Raw genomic sequence first — 16,124 nt, 5'->3', positions numbered from 1 at the left:
GGCTCCTGTATGCAATTTTAGTATGAAAATTATTTCAGCATCATTTCTCAGAAATTAGAAATTGTAAACAAAACAACACCCACCAAGCATGGCTGTGCAATGTTTGCTCAAGACGACTCAAGCAGAGACACGGTGGTCACGTGCAAACTCCGGTAGGCGTGCACACAACTTCCGGTCCTTACGCATCACCACCTGTGTCTAAAATAGTCTAAATGCTACATTTGCATATCACATTAATGTATTTAACTTGTATTGTTTGAAATGTGCAAATAACTAATCTGAATGTGTGACCTACTGGAGCTGCTTGAATAAATGTTAATGCTTAGCAACGTGCTATACCGGTACTCCAATCCAGGAGGTGGCGCTAAGAAGTGTTGCATGTAAACTTTTACATGATGTGTGTCGTTTTTTAAATGATAGAAATCCGATTGGTTCAAATGTAGCAGGATTTCTGAAGAGGTCATATACAGCAGTGTGTCACACGGCGCCAGGTTTGAAATTGTTTTTGTTACAAAAACATTTAAATGTGTGGTAGATATTTATGGATACATTAATACATTAACAGTGGGTTTAATAATACATAGTAGAATTCACGGGAGTTTGTTGCAGACGAGTAGGAATTTATATTCGTAGGAAAGTTATATTTCGAAACATTGCTTTTGCAACGACGGACGTGTTGCTGCAGGTATAGATTTTTTTTTTTTTTTTAAGGATTCTTGTGCCTGCGTGTTAGTTCCCAGCTGTATAAGCAAACTCTGACTGCGTTTTTTTTAAGACACAAAATGAAAACAAAAGCCAGGGATATTAACATCCCCGTTTGTAGTAGTCCTAGATTAGTTCAGTAATGTGGTACGGATACTTTTTGTGCAGAATTTTCATTTATAACTGTTATGAAAAATATAGTTGTCTGTTGTAACATAATTTAAGGAACATATTTGTTATTTTTTTAAAAACACAACCCTGAATTGTAGAACTTTTATCTATATTATATGTAGTTGTAGACAATTAAAGTTCTATCACGAAGTAATTATTATTATTATTATTATTATTATTATTATTATTATTATTATTATTTTTTAAATCCCACACTATAATGTAACACTAATTACACAATATTTCAGAGAAGTAAAGTACTGTACAGTAAAATCCAATACCACCGCCTAATATCCGCACATTTTAAATATCTTGACCAGAACATAATAGGTAAGCGCCTACCACTTTCCCGGTTATTAGTTACCACCTGGTAACAACCAAACAGCCACATGAGTGACATGTGCAGTCAGGAAATTCAAAATAAAACCTCATACTAGAACCCAAATAAGATGCACCTACACAGAAACAACGCTATATGTGTACTCTTCCAGGGAACTCCTCAAGTCAGAGAGGACAGGACTATAAGGAGCAGCCATGGAGGACAAGACAAAAGATCTGTTCAGTCGAGTTGCAGGGAGATTGGGCTGGTCCCAACATGATGGACTCAACACAACAGAGAAAGAGGTAAGAAGCTATGAACCCAATAATTAAGCATCTCTGTGAGGTGAGCAAAATAATGATTTTAATTACTGTGTGATACTGGCTGCCATGTTGATACACATCTGTCTTAAATGATCCTATTAATTTCCTGTAAATATTGGGGCCATCCAAATAAATAATACCGTTCTGTGATCAAATTAGTTTTAACTTCCTGTCATATTTGAGAAAACAGTACTGTAAATACTGCTTCAACTTTACAACCCCCCTTTTCTCCTGTTCATTTAACTTTATCTGTGCTTGCAAACCGTTCTATAACCCTGGGATACTTTGTTTTTGTTTCTTCTTTTTTACTTTATATTTGCTCTCTCCCTGTGTTGTGTGCAGCTGCTGAGGAGCATTGGGAAAAAAAGAAGGCCTGCCCTGCTTAGCCCGGATTCTGGGGGTGAGGAGTGTAAACCCACCTTTCCCTCAGTAATGTCCTTGTTTCCCAAGCTCCACCTCTCAGACTCTGACAGCGAGAGGGGAAGCTCTTCTGACAAGGAGAACCAAAAGGTGACAGAAGCACCCAGCTGCAAGGAGCATCGCCTGGCCCAGGCTGCTCTCGACTCGAACGAGGATGAGGAGTTTGATAAGTGTAAGTTCTGCCTTGACCTAGAAGCATTGAAAGAATGCCATGCATGATTTTCAAGACACATCTCAACAGGATTTGAATAGATACCAGGGTGTCAGAATTGAAGAGGTTGTTGCTCCTTTCATTCACTACCCACAAAGTATAAACATTTTAATGCGTCTTTCTTGGTCAGTCCTTCCTATTATATAGAGGGGTGTCAATTAATTTACAGGACCTAATCAAATACTCAAATTATTGGTCTTTGTACTACCGGTTTCTTGATTTGTTGCCCAGTTTTGGTGATGTGATGTTGTAGAATGGTCCCTTGTCCCTTTTTCTTTCAGTCCTGATTGAGAAGGCAACTCCCAAAATTGCCCGTAAAGCCACGTGCCGACCACAGAAGGCAAACAGGTGGGTACCACTTTTGCTGATTTAAAAAAATATATTTAATTACAAAATAAGTGCTGGGGGTGTTGTACTAATTATATTTCTCTTCCTTTTAGTCCCTGTGTTATGATTGTGAACTCTGACAGTGATGGGAGTTTTGAGGAGTGTGAGTATTGGATGAATGTCTGTGTTAAACGATGTCGTGAAGCTCATATGCCCTAAGGCATGTGTAAGCTAGACTAGAAGGCTGTGGATGACCTGACATGAAGATATTGTTTTCTTTATTTGTGTTTTTGTCTTGTTCTTCCCATAGTTCTGAGTCGAGTACAAACTCCAAGGACAAAACCTTGTCCATCTGCGCAAAGCACTGCTGACAACAGGTGAGATCAAATTGTACATTTCCTTCTTTCTAAGACACTAGTTCAGGTGTTTTTGAAGGTACAGTAAAGGGAAAGTGAAATAGTTTTCTGTTGGTTATGAGCTGTACTTGCTCGAAGTAGTGCGCTTATTTTCTCAATCTTCTCTTTACCTGGGCCGTTATGTGGATAAGAGCGTCTATTTGAGAGTAGGCGCTAATCGACCACTGTGAAATCATCACTGCAGTATTACGACCGGGATACAGTATTTGTCAAGTGAATTACAGTGTTGTTTTACAGTGGTTGAATTCTGATTCCCACATTGTATTAATTCCAAAAGGTAAACACTTTGTCCAGTGGCTCAGACAAGCCTCACACGCAGGTTATGCATTTGATCTCAATACCATCAAATGCTGTGAATTATTTCATTTTAAACAGGCTACAAATAATAGATACATAATAGAGATACAAAATAAGGTAACTGACTTACCAGAACAGGGACACAATGACAGAATGCAATTAGGGAGTCACCTATCTGCTTTTCAGTCTATTTTTACCTCAAATCATGGAACTTGTCTGTGCATTTCAATGAAAAAAAAAAAGAATTTCACCATGAAACGGGGGAACTGAAACGTGGACATATTTTTACATGCCGTAGAAGACGAACTTGTTTGCATGCTTGATTCGTCATGGCAAAATACTTGAAAATGTTGTGTTATTACAAATAAACACTGAACAAAGTATACATAGATACTTTAATTAGTTTAATTGTGTAAGTTACATATTATTTTAAGCTATTGAAAAAATGAATGGGGGGAGCTTTGGAGAGCGTTGGCGCTTATTAACCTTTATCCAATAAAACTGGGGGCTAATATGAATAAGGGCGACAGTCGAGACTGGGCGCTATATCGAGCATATACCTTGTGTGTGTATAATGTAATGTCATTCTCCCCAACCAGCTTGAAAGCCTTTATTGTGGATAACTCCTCTGAGGACGACTTTATTTTAGAAAAGAAAAAGACAGTATCTACTAAAGGTGAGTGAAGCTCCCAATATAATGAAGCCTAGATGTGGTTTTTACTGCATGTTGACTGTTTTACATGTACTCAGCAAATGCCTTTCATTTATTCACTATCCTTAATGTGTGACAATTGAGTTTGGTTGGTGGTCAAGTTAACAATTACATTCTAGGCCCTGGAAGTATAATGTAAGGGGCCTTTTATATAGCCTTAAAACAACGTGTGTTAACATGGGAATGTTAATAGTGTTGTTCAGTTAATTGGAATACTGGATGAAGGTTTTATTCTTTCTGGCTGGTGCTTTGCCTTTTCCTTCACTTCCTACCTCTTTTGCCCTTGTGCTCTAGGCCTCGGGAGCACTCCAGCCAGCCAATTGAAGACAAAAGAGTGCCCAACAAAGTGGGAGTCTCCTGTGTTTCTCAGTGACAGTGACAGCGAGGAGGAGGGAGTTGTGATCAAGAGCACATGGAAGCTACGGCACCATAAGAAAGAGGCTCCTCTGGGCACAGACACTCTCAGGGGCCACTCTGAATCTGAAAGCACAAGGGAACAGGGGCCGAAGAATCAGGAGCAAGGGGCCCTTCAGAGATCTGGGTCCCTCAAGTCCAGCACCTCGCTCTCCAAATTAGAGTTTCCACTGCGGGAAGCAAAGAGTGTGCACCCGGTCTTCAGTCCAAGAACGCCCCAGGTTGTGTTTGACAGCTCAGAGAGCTCAAATGACGAGTTTGAATCGCTGATGGAGAGGATAAAGCAGAAGAACCGAGGTCTTGGCTCCCATTCCTCGCTTGCTGGATCCGCTCCCAGTACTGGTACTGCTGCTTTCACTAATAATTTCCAAATAGAGCTCTTATGATTCCAGAAAACAAGTGATGCAGCTTTAGTATTTGGTTACACTAATCGGTGATCTATCAGATTACATTTTTGGGTGATGGGTCTATTCCAGTTGTTCCCTTAAAGTAGATATGTCTGAAGATGTTTTGAATATATAATTAGTCCAGATATGCTGTGTTTTTGTTTTAACTGTCTCCTCATTGCTCTGCTCAGGTGCAAGTGTCTTATTACTGAATGTCAGTACAATTGGCTCCCTGTTGTGTTTTTTGCTTCAGAATCTAAAAACAACCACAATAAGCCCTCATTTAGGATCCCATCCCAGAAACCAAGGAATGGTAAACGGCTGGGATCTGCTCCAACCACCAGGGAAATTGTCTCCATTCAGACTCCTGTCCAGCCTGCAGGGAGAACTCTTGTGGTCAGTCTGACTGAGCCGAGGGCACAACACAACATCGGCAGGTACTGGCTTCGTTCCTTCCAGATTCATCCCCACATTCCAGTCTGTACAGTATATAGTGCTAAATGTAACCATTGATGAATTTTAATTATGTTTTTTTTTTCTTGATTAGTTTCAGAAACCCACAGTGTCGAACAGTAGGCTGTTTCCTTCATGATCTCTCAAACCCAAGTTCTTCCTATGTCAAGGGATTCAAACAGAAGAGGGAGGAGCTGAGCAAGCGGTTATACGTTCTCTACAACTCCAGTATCTTTGATTGCAAGGTACAAACGCACTGGGCCTTATCAGCATGTGTTGCTGAGTTAGTTGACCATTATATTTTAGGACATCACTGTAAAGTCTATTGCAAGGTATAGTTATTCCTAAGGTTGCCGTGATTATCGTTTACTATGTTATTTACGATATTGTGTCGCTACGATTCTACTTATCGTATTCATTTTAAAATGCAGCAGAATTGCGATAAAAACCAAACCATTTGATAATCACGATAATGGGAAATTATCTTGCCATCAACAGCAAACTTCATTTCATTTGCCATTTTGTGTTTTTTTTTTTTACTATGCCACCAAAGGAAATGATTTTAGGCAGGGGTCTGCTTTGAAGTACCAAGCATGTTCGAGTCCGAGATTAAAAATAAGGGAAGGGGGGGTTAACCTGAAGTGGGAAGCTTTATTGTTAACAATTGATGAACCTAATTCGATACACAAGAAGTCCATCCTAGCATCGTTCTGTCTCCGCAGCTCCCTGGGGATATGGAGGTGACCTGGAATAAGAAGATGAGGAAGACTGCAGGGTACTGCGTGACAGGGCAGCGGCGTGGAGTCGAGGTGCAGAGATATGCACGCATAGAGCTCTCTGAGAAAGTGTGTGATTCTGCAGGTACTGGAAAGTATGGTCTAGCTTAGCCTAGGTAGGGATGTTTTACAAATTAACATTATTGAATTAACCATTCACCAAAGCAACTGAAATGAGTGGCGGCTTACTGGCTGTAAATAAAGGTATTGCTAACAGGGTAGTATTGTTTTGTGGCACTGTTGGTTATAGCTGGAAAATGAACTCTGCAAGACCTACAGTAGTAGTTAATGGTGATTGTGCCCTTGCTTTAAAATTTAAAATGCAAGGAATGTGATCTACGGCAGGGGTCTCCAACCCTGGTCCTGGAGAGCTATCAGCTGCTGCTGGTTTTCGTTTCAACCAATCTCTGTTACTTAATTGAACCAATTATTGACTTAATTGAACCAATTATTGGCTTAATTGGTCAAGATTAACAGGTGTTCCAGATCTTTAGCCGCTGATGATGTAAAGACACCTATAAAACCTGTTGGATAGGGGCTCTCCAGGACCAGGGTTGGAGACCCCTGATCTACGGTCATATTGACGTGTTTTTTTTTTTTTTTTTTCCCCCAACCTCGACCAGAGCGCCTGCGGGACACTCTGGTCCATGAGATGTGCCATGCAGCCACCTGGCTGATTAATGGTGTTCGGGATGGACACGGGCAGTTCTGGAAATTGTATGCCAGGAAGTCGACGGTGGTCCATCCCGAACTACCTATGGTGACGCGCTGCCACAGCTACGAGATCAACTACAAGTACCAGTATGAGTGCAGAAAGTGCAGAAACAAGTGAGTATGGGAGGGAGGAGTCAAGTTTGCACGGTTGTAATGTTGAACTTGATGAGCAATCTCATACTTCCACAGAAACATAAGAATGAATTTAAAGAAACAACCGTGCCAGGGGCACTCCTATGTGCTGTAGAGCAACAAACTGCATATGGTGACTTGCTTGAATATTACGAAGGGATGTGACTCAGGGTCATGCTTGAATGGAAATAAGACCCCAGTTACAGAGCAGTTTGAGCTTTTCAGAGTTCTATTGTGTTTTGCCATATTAAAACCTGGAATGGCTCAAACTGCTATGCAACTGGAGTCAACTGTATTTTCACCAAAAAGCATTACCCTTGTACTGTACTAATTTTTTAATGTGAAATTGATCTGCACAAATTTGAAAATAAGCACTTTATGAATCCTGAGGATTGCTTTTACCCTGCCTCGATGTCAATGATGTACCTTGAGAGGATTAGGAGTTCTCTAGCAAATGAGTGCTGTTTTATGTCCACAGAATTGGCCGCCACTCCAAGTCCCTGGACACGCAGCGCTTTGTGTGTGCTCTCTGCACTGGTCAGCTGGTCCTGTTGACATCTCAGAAGAATGCAACTCCTGTCAGAACTGAGCTCAACCCTTTTGCTGCCTTTGTCAAGGAGAACTACGGTTCGACCAAAAAGGAGCTGGTTGGGATGAGCCATGGAGACGTCATGCGTAAACTCAGTGCTGACTTTGCCTCCAAGGCTCGTCTTTGAGTCTTAAGCATTGTCTTAACTCGCTGCATAGTGGCTAGTTTGGTTCTTTGCCCTCCCATGTTTTCAAGGAAGTGCAGCTATCTGTGGGAGGCAGCTTATGAACAACTCCCACTTCCACAGAAAGAGGACATTTGGCGAAAGAGTTTTCTTCAGAGACGAATTTTGAAATGCAGCATTTAACTGCATTAAAACATAATAGTAATTGAGCCCTCATACAAACTTGTGTAATAACCCTCCATTTAAACTCAAAGGGAAAGACATTTTGTTTTTGTATAAGGACAATGGTAGAAAATGTTTTGTGACAGAGCCAGTCAATGTTTATACTGTGAATGTGTGTTTTGTCAGTGTTTTTCTATTAATCTTTAAAGCTGTTTTAGTGTTATTGTTGGGATAAGCCCTTTTGTAGCTGTGTCTTACATGTTGTTGAACTCCAATAAAATATGATTTTATTTAAGCTTTTATTTGTCATTTCTCATTTTGGAACAAGATATAAAACAATTGTTTGGCTTTGGAGCTACACAGTTTGGAGAGATCGAGGACTTACTAGCAAGTTTACTTGAAAGCTCTTCATGGAAATAACATGAGTAATCTAACTTTGTTACTTATTTAGGTTGATTTAAAAGTTATTCTAGTCAATCGAGTCATGTGATGAATGTAACACAGATTCTACTCGACAGTCCTGAGCAACACTGACTCATGAGCGGTCTGGTTGTAGAACTTGAGTTGTTGAATTGTGCTTTGAAGTCCCCTCTGTGATGATTCTTCAGTCCCCAACGGGATCGACACAGTCTTTATGCATTGCCCTCTATTTAATGGCCCAACAGTCTTTTTGATCCTTTGTAATGCAGTTGATTTAGACTTGCTCTTCTGAACAGTCCCTTTTTAATACACGGCAGGTATATTTCTCACCCTGGCGCGGTCTCTGCTTTTCTCCCCATGCTCCTCGGTCTCTTAGGCTGGCACCACTTCTTCCCTATCTCCACTTCTTTGGTTTTCTTTAGGCAAGTAGCGGCACTTTTGGACAGTGCATTGTGCTCTTGTCTGGGTTTATAGTGTTTTACAAGTAGGGGGTCTGTGGCGCACTTTCTATATTAGGTAATAATTCCAGTTAGCTTTGGTAATTGTAACTGCCTTTTCCAAATATAGTTTGGTTCTGTTGAAGTCTTTAACTGATTTTCAGAAAGAAGTCGTGTTCATAATAAATTTTGTGCTTAGTAAGTGCCTTTTCTCCTTCCAGAAGGTTCCTGATAGTTGCTGTCTTGTCTGCGGCCTCTACTTGCAGCTACTAACTCCCGAATGATGTAACCTTGCATGATTATTTCATTATACAGCCAGGTTGCTCATAGTTATTTCTACTTAATGAATTAGTTCACCGGGAATACCTCCTACAACACTAGGTATTGATCAATGGTAGCTAAAACATTTGTACACAATTGGCATCCATCAACTACTAGTGGACAGAATGGCTTACCCTTGTTTGTAACTTATATTACTATTTGAATGTTATTAATGCAAAGATCAAGTTAAATAAATGAAATATTAAAAGGAAAACACTAAAATACTAAAAACTAAATTAAAGTCTACAGGCATTCCTTTAAAAGACCCATTTCACTTCTTGTCAGTCTTCACAGATGAGAAATCAAACTGCACAATTATGAGGGGATTGTCCTGAGGCTAATGAATGGATTATAAAACTTAATGAACTACCTTCAATGAAAAAGGAACCAGCAATGAACTGTATTGCACAAATATTTGCTCCTAACTACATATCCTTTGTCTCTAAAAATAGTATGAATGATAACACAGTCTTTTTTCTATGGCAACCTAATGCATATTTAAATAGTATTGTGGAAGTGCATGGCATGGTTTAATCAGTAATCTTTCAATCCCCAGTAGAGAATGTAGTTATGGCGCAGGAGGAATGGTCTCAGTTCCAGTGGAAGTGTCAGGGACACAGCAGAGGACTAGAGGAAGATTGGGGAATAAACCTACTGTACACCAATCATCTGAGATGTGCAGATACGGCAATGAATTCATAGTGACTGGCAAGGCAAAGTCTGTTGGGCAAGTATTTTTAAACTAATACCGTACCTGATTTATTTGATTATACTAATCGTATAAAATAGATTAGATATAGATTAGTGTGCTGCAGTTTCTTTTTTGTTTTGTAAAGTTAATCAAATTTTATATTTAGAAGTTGTAGACTTTGGTTGGCGTCATGCAAGCGTGGTCTGAATCATGCTTGTGCCAAGTTGTCGATGTTGGCTGGGGAGCTCCAGGGTGTGCTTCATCATCCACTGCTGGTCAGGTCCCTAACAAGTCCAGATGGCAAAAGATGGTTGGCTTGTCAGGGGTCACACATTGATCAAAAATGGGTTACAGCACTCAGATATCTAGGTGAATTAGGTAAAAAAAAAAAAAAACATAAAATAAAAGAAAGGGGCGGGTAGATTGCAAAATGCATTTAAAAAAAAAGTCCTTCAAAAGTTTTAAATTTTTTTTAAACTTTTTTTTTTTTATTTGTATTTTTTTTTTACTTTTTGTGAATTGTGTCCATATCTGTTTTACAGTTCTACTGCAAGATGGAAAACTGCAATGGGACGGGGAGTCTGTGGTATGAGCAGATAAAAACAGAGCTGTTCTTAAAGATAAAGCTGGTGATCACCAGCGTCAGCTGTCTAGTGAACCTTCTGCTGAGCCTACCCCTGCTCTTCGTGATCACGAGGAACCCCTCTGTCCAGCGCAAGCTCCGCTACGTCCTTCTGGCCAACCTCCTAATCTGTGATAACTTACAGCTGCTTCTCAGCACTGTGCACTTCTCCACCTGCTTCTACTTACGCCACTGCTCCTTAATCAATTGCTTCATGTTCATCATCCTGTCCTTCAACTTCTGTATAGTGGAGGTCTTCTTCACCATAGCTTTCTCGGTTGACCGATGCATCGCCATCAAGTGGCCACTGCAGTATGAGACCATCTTTAGTTCAGGGAGAAAGAAGACCATTGTGGCTGCTGTTTGGTTACTTGCTATATTGTTGACCCTGGTGGCATTGTTTGTAGCTTTGAATAAGCTCCCCATGAATGTTCCCATTGAGCGATGCCATCTTTTCATCGTTGCTCCCTGCCTCTCGGATTCTGGTATTTTTGAAGGCTACAGCACATTAATGAGTGCTATCTTGCTTCTCGGTAGTTACCTCTGCATCCTGGGCTGCTTGCTGCTCCTGTGCTGGGACACCCGACTCTTCCTGAAGACCCGACGAGCGTGGGTCACCCTGGTGATGCAGGTGCTTCAGCTCATCTTCTACTCTGCTCCTTTGCTCGTAGATATATTTTTAATCAAGAACTTGAAAGACAAGGATGATACAGACATCACCATCATTGCTATCTTTAATCTATGAATCTCCCTAGTCCCACTGGTGTACGGATATCGCTCTGTGGAGCTGCAGGGCCTGTTGTGGAAGCTTCTGCCTCTGTCCCGAAACACAATCCAACCAATTTCTTGCTAAAACAAAAAATATAAAAAACATTTAGAAATGTCATTTTTTTGTTAAGCGGTATATAATTAAATATGTTAACATTATCCAGCAGGTTTCATTCGACTTTATGAAGCACAATTTGTTAATTCTATAGGGTGATGCAACACCTTTGGCCACAGCTGTAGAGCCCGTGCTGTACACAGGGTTTACTTGCAACACTTCTCAAGTAATTACTCAAATCTAAATTATTTTGATGTTGTTGCAGAACTCTTTAGAAAATAGTTTCCTGGAAGTTGCTTTGTGTTATATGGGACTTAGAATCTTATTGTCTTGGCTGTGTATCCACAGAAGCATTTCAAAGTGACTTTTATAATCAATCAAACTTTAAGTCATATGGAAACATTATATAAGAAACTATTATCACATTAAATGCTAGTACTTTTTACTGTGAGCAGTCAATGGGAGCAAATAATGCATAAATGAACTATACTGTACAGCATTTGGAAATGGGACTTGGCAGGGGGGCTGTTCCTGGATGTTCTTTCTGGGACTAATCTCTGTGAAGTCTGAATGTTATGGAGGTTTTACTTTGGGTAAGCTTACTGATGTTATTGCTCTATAAATCAACTGTTTAGCACTTTACAGGAAACTTTTTGAAAAGACTAAATGTTTCAACATTTCCTCTGTTCAACACCAAGTAATTAATCTGATTCATCTACTTAACCCAAAGTGCTTTTTTTGTGAAAGTAAAAGAGATCTGTTACTTACAAAAATACATGTGATTGTTTAATTTAGGTACTCAAAAGTAGTTTGTTTCATGCTTTGTAACTACTTTATTTTTCCATTCACAACAGAAATAGCAGATTCTACATGATTCTTCTCAGTAGTAATCAAGCTTTTCTGTAGGTGCTTATTTCCTCTATTTGCATATAAAACTGTTATCTGGCAAGTTTAAATCAATACATGATCATTAATCCTTTCTTCAGTTTCCATGGCAGACAGGTGTGTGGCATACATCCGTTGTTGCAAATCTACTAGAAATGAAAACTGACGCTTTTCTTAGAAATTGCCACCTGGCATATTTTTATGAAATATGCCTGCACGGATACACAACATTATGTGTGCTTTTCATTTTATTTTAATGATAGACTTGTTCCTGTTACTTCCTTGTGCTATATACTTGTATGTGTATAGTTTAAATAATAAAATGTTTTGTGGATGTTTATTTCATCGCAGCTTCTGTACCAGCAACCAGCACTCTTGTTGGAAACCACGTCTTTCACTACAATCTATAATGCAAGCTAATGTGCCAACATATAGAAGACACTGTTTGTTTCAAAACAGAAATCATATCTGATAAGTGGGGCAATTTCATCAAAAGAATTAACTGTCATGTGACACTTACCCATATTGGGTCTCTTTCCCTGGGCTGAACAAGTCAGTATTGCTAAAGATATACATTGGGGACAGTGTATAGCAAAAATGTATGTGCATGGGCTGGAGCATGTTTTGTCGAAAGACTAAATTTGGCATTTTATCAGCACTTACTGAACAAGCAAGATCAAATACCAAAGTAATGCTTATGGTTTTAAAGAATGAAATGCAGCCATTGTACTAATCTGTATTAACCAGTGTGTGTCACCAAGCTCTGGTGTAATAAACCGCATCCATCTTGCACCTGGAAACCACAGCTTTGATTTCTTTTTTAATTTTTATTTTGTATTTCTAGGAAACTGACTGCATATAACTGGGGGTGTCACTCACACATTCTATGTCCCAGTACAGACCACAATCTACAGTGTGTGGCTGACTTATAACAAATTCCCAACGTTTAATTAAATTAAATACAGGAACTCTTAGTGCCTTCAGATCTGCTATGTCTAAAAATGAACTACACATTGTTTGATTTAAAAATAACACTTTAATACCAGATGCACTTGCAGCTGTAAAAACATTTCATGTGAAACAGGATACACAAAACAGAAAATACATATAAAATGGCAATACTGTACACACAACAACATTTAAATATATATCGAGGCATCCTGCCTTTATTCTGTATTGAAAGGATATCAGGCACACCAAAATAGATCAGAACTTGATTGGCACAACGTTTATCTTAACTCCATCGTGATTCTGTATTATGCTTTCAAACAGACTGTGATTACATGTCTTTAAGCTCTGTCCCTCAGAAACGGGGGTGCAGACATTATGTTTAAATTCAAACAGCAGTGCCCTTTAAACCTGTTCAGCCACTTGACCTAGAAGTATTCTTTGATATAACGAGATAAACAAAAAGACATCAGTAATAGAAGTTGAGGATACAGCACTCGCAAGCTCGCTCTATCCATCCATCTCTCTATCTATCTCTGTCACTAATAGAGGCTGGTCTTCTTCATGATGCGCAGGAACTCTTGTTCATTAACCTCCCCGTCTCCATCCCTGTCAGCCTCATCGATCATCTCCTGCCAAAAGTGAAGTGAAAAATGGAACTGGAAAGCCGTTTAGGTTAAGTGTTTAATCCATAAAATATCATTGTTCTGTATTGTAGACCTCGTCAAAACTCATATACTATTTTATCTGGAAACAATGATAAAGCTAACTGCATAGATTTTGGAAGATAAACAGAAACTTCTACACATAGTGTGTAAATATATATCTTAGTAGAACAATCCACTGCCACTAAAGATATGTACAGTGTCCAACAAAAATTTGCATTTTTCCTTGCATCAAGTGATTTTCTGTGAAAACTGCAACTGTGCTAAACAATAGACTGATTTGTTTTCCGCTGCAACAGCCTCTTACAAAAAAACAGCAGTTCAGAGCCAATTACAAACCTGTAGCTCCTCATCTGTCAGGTTCTCTCCAAGCTCTTTGGCCACTCTTTTTAGGTTCCGGAATGAGATCTTCCCAGTTTCATCATCATCAAACAAGCGGAAGGCTTTTAGAATCTCCTCCTTTGAATCCTTTTCTACCTACAAGAAAAAACATGTTTAAGCTGGTATACCTACTACTGGACCAACACAGCAAATGCAAATGTACCAGCTTTAACAACCACAACAGAAACTGGAAATGTACCAAGTATCAGATAAACATTAACAAATAGTCATGTTCCTGTCCAACCAAAAGTGAGTAACTCAAGACGAAAATGTAAATATATTTTTTGAGTATCTAACGCCAAAAATAGTCTGCCGCCTCTGTCCCAAAGCTATTCCTTTCACCTTCCTGCTTACAACCAGTTCCAACTGTTGCATTTCATTTTACCATTTTGTGGGTCATCACTGCCAGAAAGTCACTGAAGTCTATCTTTCCAGTCCCTTCCTTATCGATTTCCACAATCATTTTCTTTATTTCTTCTTTTTTAGGTTCAAACCCCAGAGCTCTCATAGCAACCTAGAAAGAAAATGACACAATGATCCACTTTGTATTATGAGCTTTATTAGACAAACCTGAACTTGCAATGAGATCACATTACATTACACCTCTGTAATGTTATTTTTCCAGTGATATGAACTTCAGTGACTTTTCAAGGTTTTGTTTTTATTATTATAGATTTTATGGGTTGCATACGTGATTGCTCCCATTAGATATTTAAATATCACCTTAGTGTTGAAACAACCTTTTTTTTATTTGTTGTAATGCCATATTTGATTGCATTATATATAAACGTGTTAACCATATTATCCCTAAAAGGCAATATTGTAACCTACTGTAAACATGTATATATATATATATAAAAAAGAAAATACTGAAAAATGAACGATCAACTACTAGCGTGCCAAGATCAATTCCTTCACAATCACCCAACCGCTGAGGATTTTACCTTTAGCTCCTTCACATCAATGTATCCGGATCCATCAGTATCGAAGAGGTCAAACGCTTCCCGGATCTCCTGTTTCATCTCCTCCGTCAGCTCTGGCTTGGGGCCAGTCTTCTTCCGCTGAGAAGTGGCTCCCAGTGACGGCTTCTTGTAGCTAGTTGCCTGAGTGGGAAGAGATGCTAGCAGGTAATTGACATAGGCGACACAATTATTTGGTGTCCAGTCATACTGAGCCCCAGAAATAGTCAGAGATACTGCCATACCCAACATTATGTTAATCATTAATAATAACGATTAATTATCGTGTAACTAGCTTTCAGTTGCATTTACTGATGTGAAATGACTGCTTTAGGACATGGAGTCAACGGTTTTGAATGGTCACTTTATTATACTGCGTTTTGGAACGAGGAAACCAAAGACTGGAGCTGTCAACAGTTACACAAGTGAATTCGGCTGAAAACTTGGTGGGAAAGGATTCAAACTCAATATTGTACAACAAAACCGATCTGAATGATTGCTTCCTCTATCATAACTTAGTTTAAACTTAGGATCCAGCAAATGTTTCTTTTATTTTATTTTTCTAATAACTGTTGATATTAGTAATTCTTATAAGAATGCGTATTATTTAATATTATTAATAATGGCTTGTGTTAGTAAAAGCCTGATAAAATCCACTCAACAAAAAATGTATTATGAAAATAAACTGCACATCATCAAAATAAAAAATAAAAACATATCGACCTGATTTTAAATCTGAAATCTAGCGAACAGGCACTGTCCAAATGTATCTCATTGCAACTCCATGACATGCATGGGAGAAACAAAGATCTTCTATAAATATTATATTATTACCTAATTCAAGAAAAAAAACAAAAAAAAAAAAAAAAACATCCATCAATTTTAACCCAACGCGAACTCACTCACCATCACAACTGTACGCGGAACCAAACAAAAATGTGAAGACCAGGCCGAAAAGGTATACGAATAAAATGTATATGAATGTGTTATCTTATTATTAATGTATTTGTAATTATTTTCCACGATACGTTTGATATCCACAACAAACACGTCTTGCTGTAGCTAAGCAAACAGTACGGATGTAGGCTGGGCTCAGCCTAGCAAACACACCTGATTGGCTGCTGAAGCTTCTCTGACACTTCATTGCTATTATAATTGGATAACTTGATGAGAAATGTGATTCGGTGGCCGAGCCACACTGCTAGAATTCCTATTTGTTCCTGTTAAAAAAAAAAAAAAGATATTGGGCGTTCTTTGGTGTTTTTATTGGAAGTTAGACCTTCTGACGTCATTTTAATTCATATCTATGGCTTTCTATGATGGT

The 16,124-nt window shown here is 38.9% G+C and overlaps 3 protein-coding genes across 5 annotated transcripts; 2 read left to right on the top strand and 1 right to left on the bottom strand.

Annotated features, from left to right (window-relative positions):
• The first annotated feature begins 349 nt into the window (after positions 1–349).
• LOC117412667 (germ cell nuclear acidic protein-like) lies at positions 350–7,943 on the top strand. Of its 3 annotated transcripts, none has more exons than XM_058989188.1 (13): positions 350–491; positions 1,365–1,497; positions 1,858–2,107; positions 2,428–2,494; positions 2,587–2,636; positions 2,784–2,850; positions 3,786–3,862; positions 4,193–4,654; positions 4,952–5,135; positions 5,246–5,396; positions 5,874–6,012; positions 6,551–6,755; positions 7,252–7,943. In XM_058989188.1, exons 2-13 carry the CDS (start codon positions 1,408–1,410, stop codon positions 7,487–7,489), a joined length of 1,980 nt encoding a protein of 659 aa, XP_058845171.1. In that variant the 5' UTR covers positions 350–491; positions 1,365–1,407; the 3' UTR covers positions 7,490–7,943. The 3 variants fall into 3 exon arrangements, with proteins under 3 accessions (XP_058845171.1, XP_058845172.1, XP_058845173.1); XM_058989189.1 differs by lacking the exon at positions 350–491 and adding an exon at positions 498–685; XM_058989190.1 differs by lacking the exon at positions 350–491 and adding an exon at positions 1,122–1,203.
• A 2,128-nt stretch (positions 7,944–10,071) lies between these two features.
• LOC117412487 (olfactory receptor 4K2-like) lies at positions 10,072–10,884 on the top strand. Its single transcript, XM_034020936.2, has one exon. The coding sequence runs from the start codon at positions 10,072–10,074 to the stop codon at positions 10,882–10,884; it is 813 nt and encodes a 270-aa protein (XP_033876827.2).
• Positions 10,885–12,860: 1,976 nt separating this feature from the next.
• On the bottom strand, positions 12,861–15,903 carry LOC117963483 (centrin-1). The gene is made up of 5 exons (XM_034903719.2): positions 15,707–15,903; positions 14,786–14,944; positions 14,227–14,355; positions 13,800–13,937; positions 12,861–13,427 (listed from the first exon to the last, which is right to left on the bottom strand). The coding sequence occupies exons 1-5, from the start codon at positions 15,707–15,709 to the stop codon at positions 13,338–13,340; spliced, it is 519 nt and encodes a 172-aa protein (XP_034759610.1). The 5' UTR covers positions 15,710–15,903; the 3' UTR covers positions 12,861–13,337.
• Between the last annotated feature and the right edge of the window lie 221 nt (positions 15,904–16,124).

The sequence above is a fragment of the Acipenser ruthenus genome, chromosome 16 (genome assembly GCF_902713425.1).
Source record: "Acipenser ruthenus chromosome 16, fAciRut3.2 maternal haplotype, whole genome shotgun sequence".
Classification (NCBI taxonomy): Eukaryota; Metazoa; Chordata; class Actinopteri; order Acipenseriformes; family Acipenseridae; genus Acipenser; species Acipenser ruthenus.
Note: the sequence above shows the minus strand (reverse complement) of the source record. Positions and strands in the feature narration are given on the sequence as shown.

Excerpts from the sequence above, each read along its gene's own strand:
- LOC117963483 (XM_034903719.2), bottom strand. Across the intron at positions 14,356-14,785 it reads TTGATGTGAAGGAGCTAAAG|GTTGCTATGAGAGCTCTGGG; the intron begins GTAAAATCCTCA and ends TTTTCTTTCTAG. Across the intron at positions 13,938-14,226 it reads CAGTGATGACCCACAAAATG|GTAGAAAAGGATTCAAAGGA; the intron begins GTAAAATGAAAT and ends TTTTTCTTGTAG.
- LOC117412487 (XM_034020936.2), top strand. The coding sequence starts at position 10,072 with ATGGAAAACTGCAATGGGACGGGGAGTCTGTGGTATGAGCAGATAAAA.
- LOC117412667 (XM_058989188.1), top strand. The coding sequence starts at position 1,408 with ATGGAGGACAAGACAAAAGATCTGTTCAGTCGAGTTGCAGGGAGATTG. Across the intron at positions 2,637-2,783 it reads TGATGGGAGTTTTGAGGAGT|TTCTGAGTCGAGTACAAACT; the intron begins GTGAGTATTGGA and ends TTCTTCCCATAG. Across the intron at positions 3,863-4,192 it reads AAAGACAGTATCTACTAAAG|GCCTCGGGAGCACTCCAGCC; the intron begins GTGAGTGAAGCT and ends CTTGTGCTCTAG.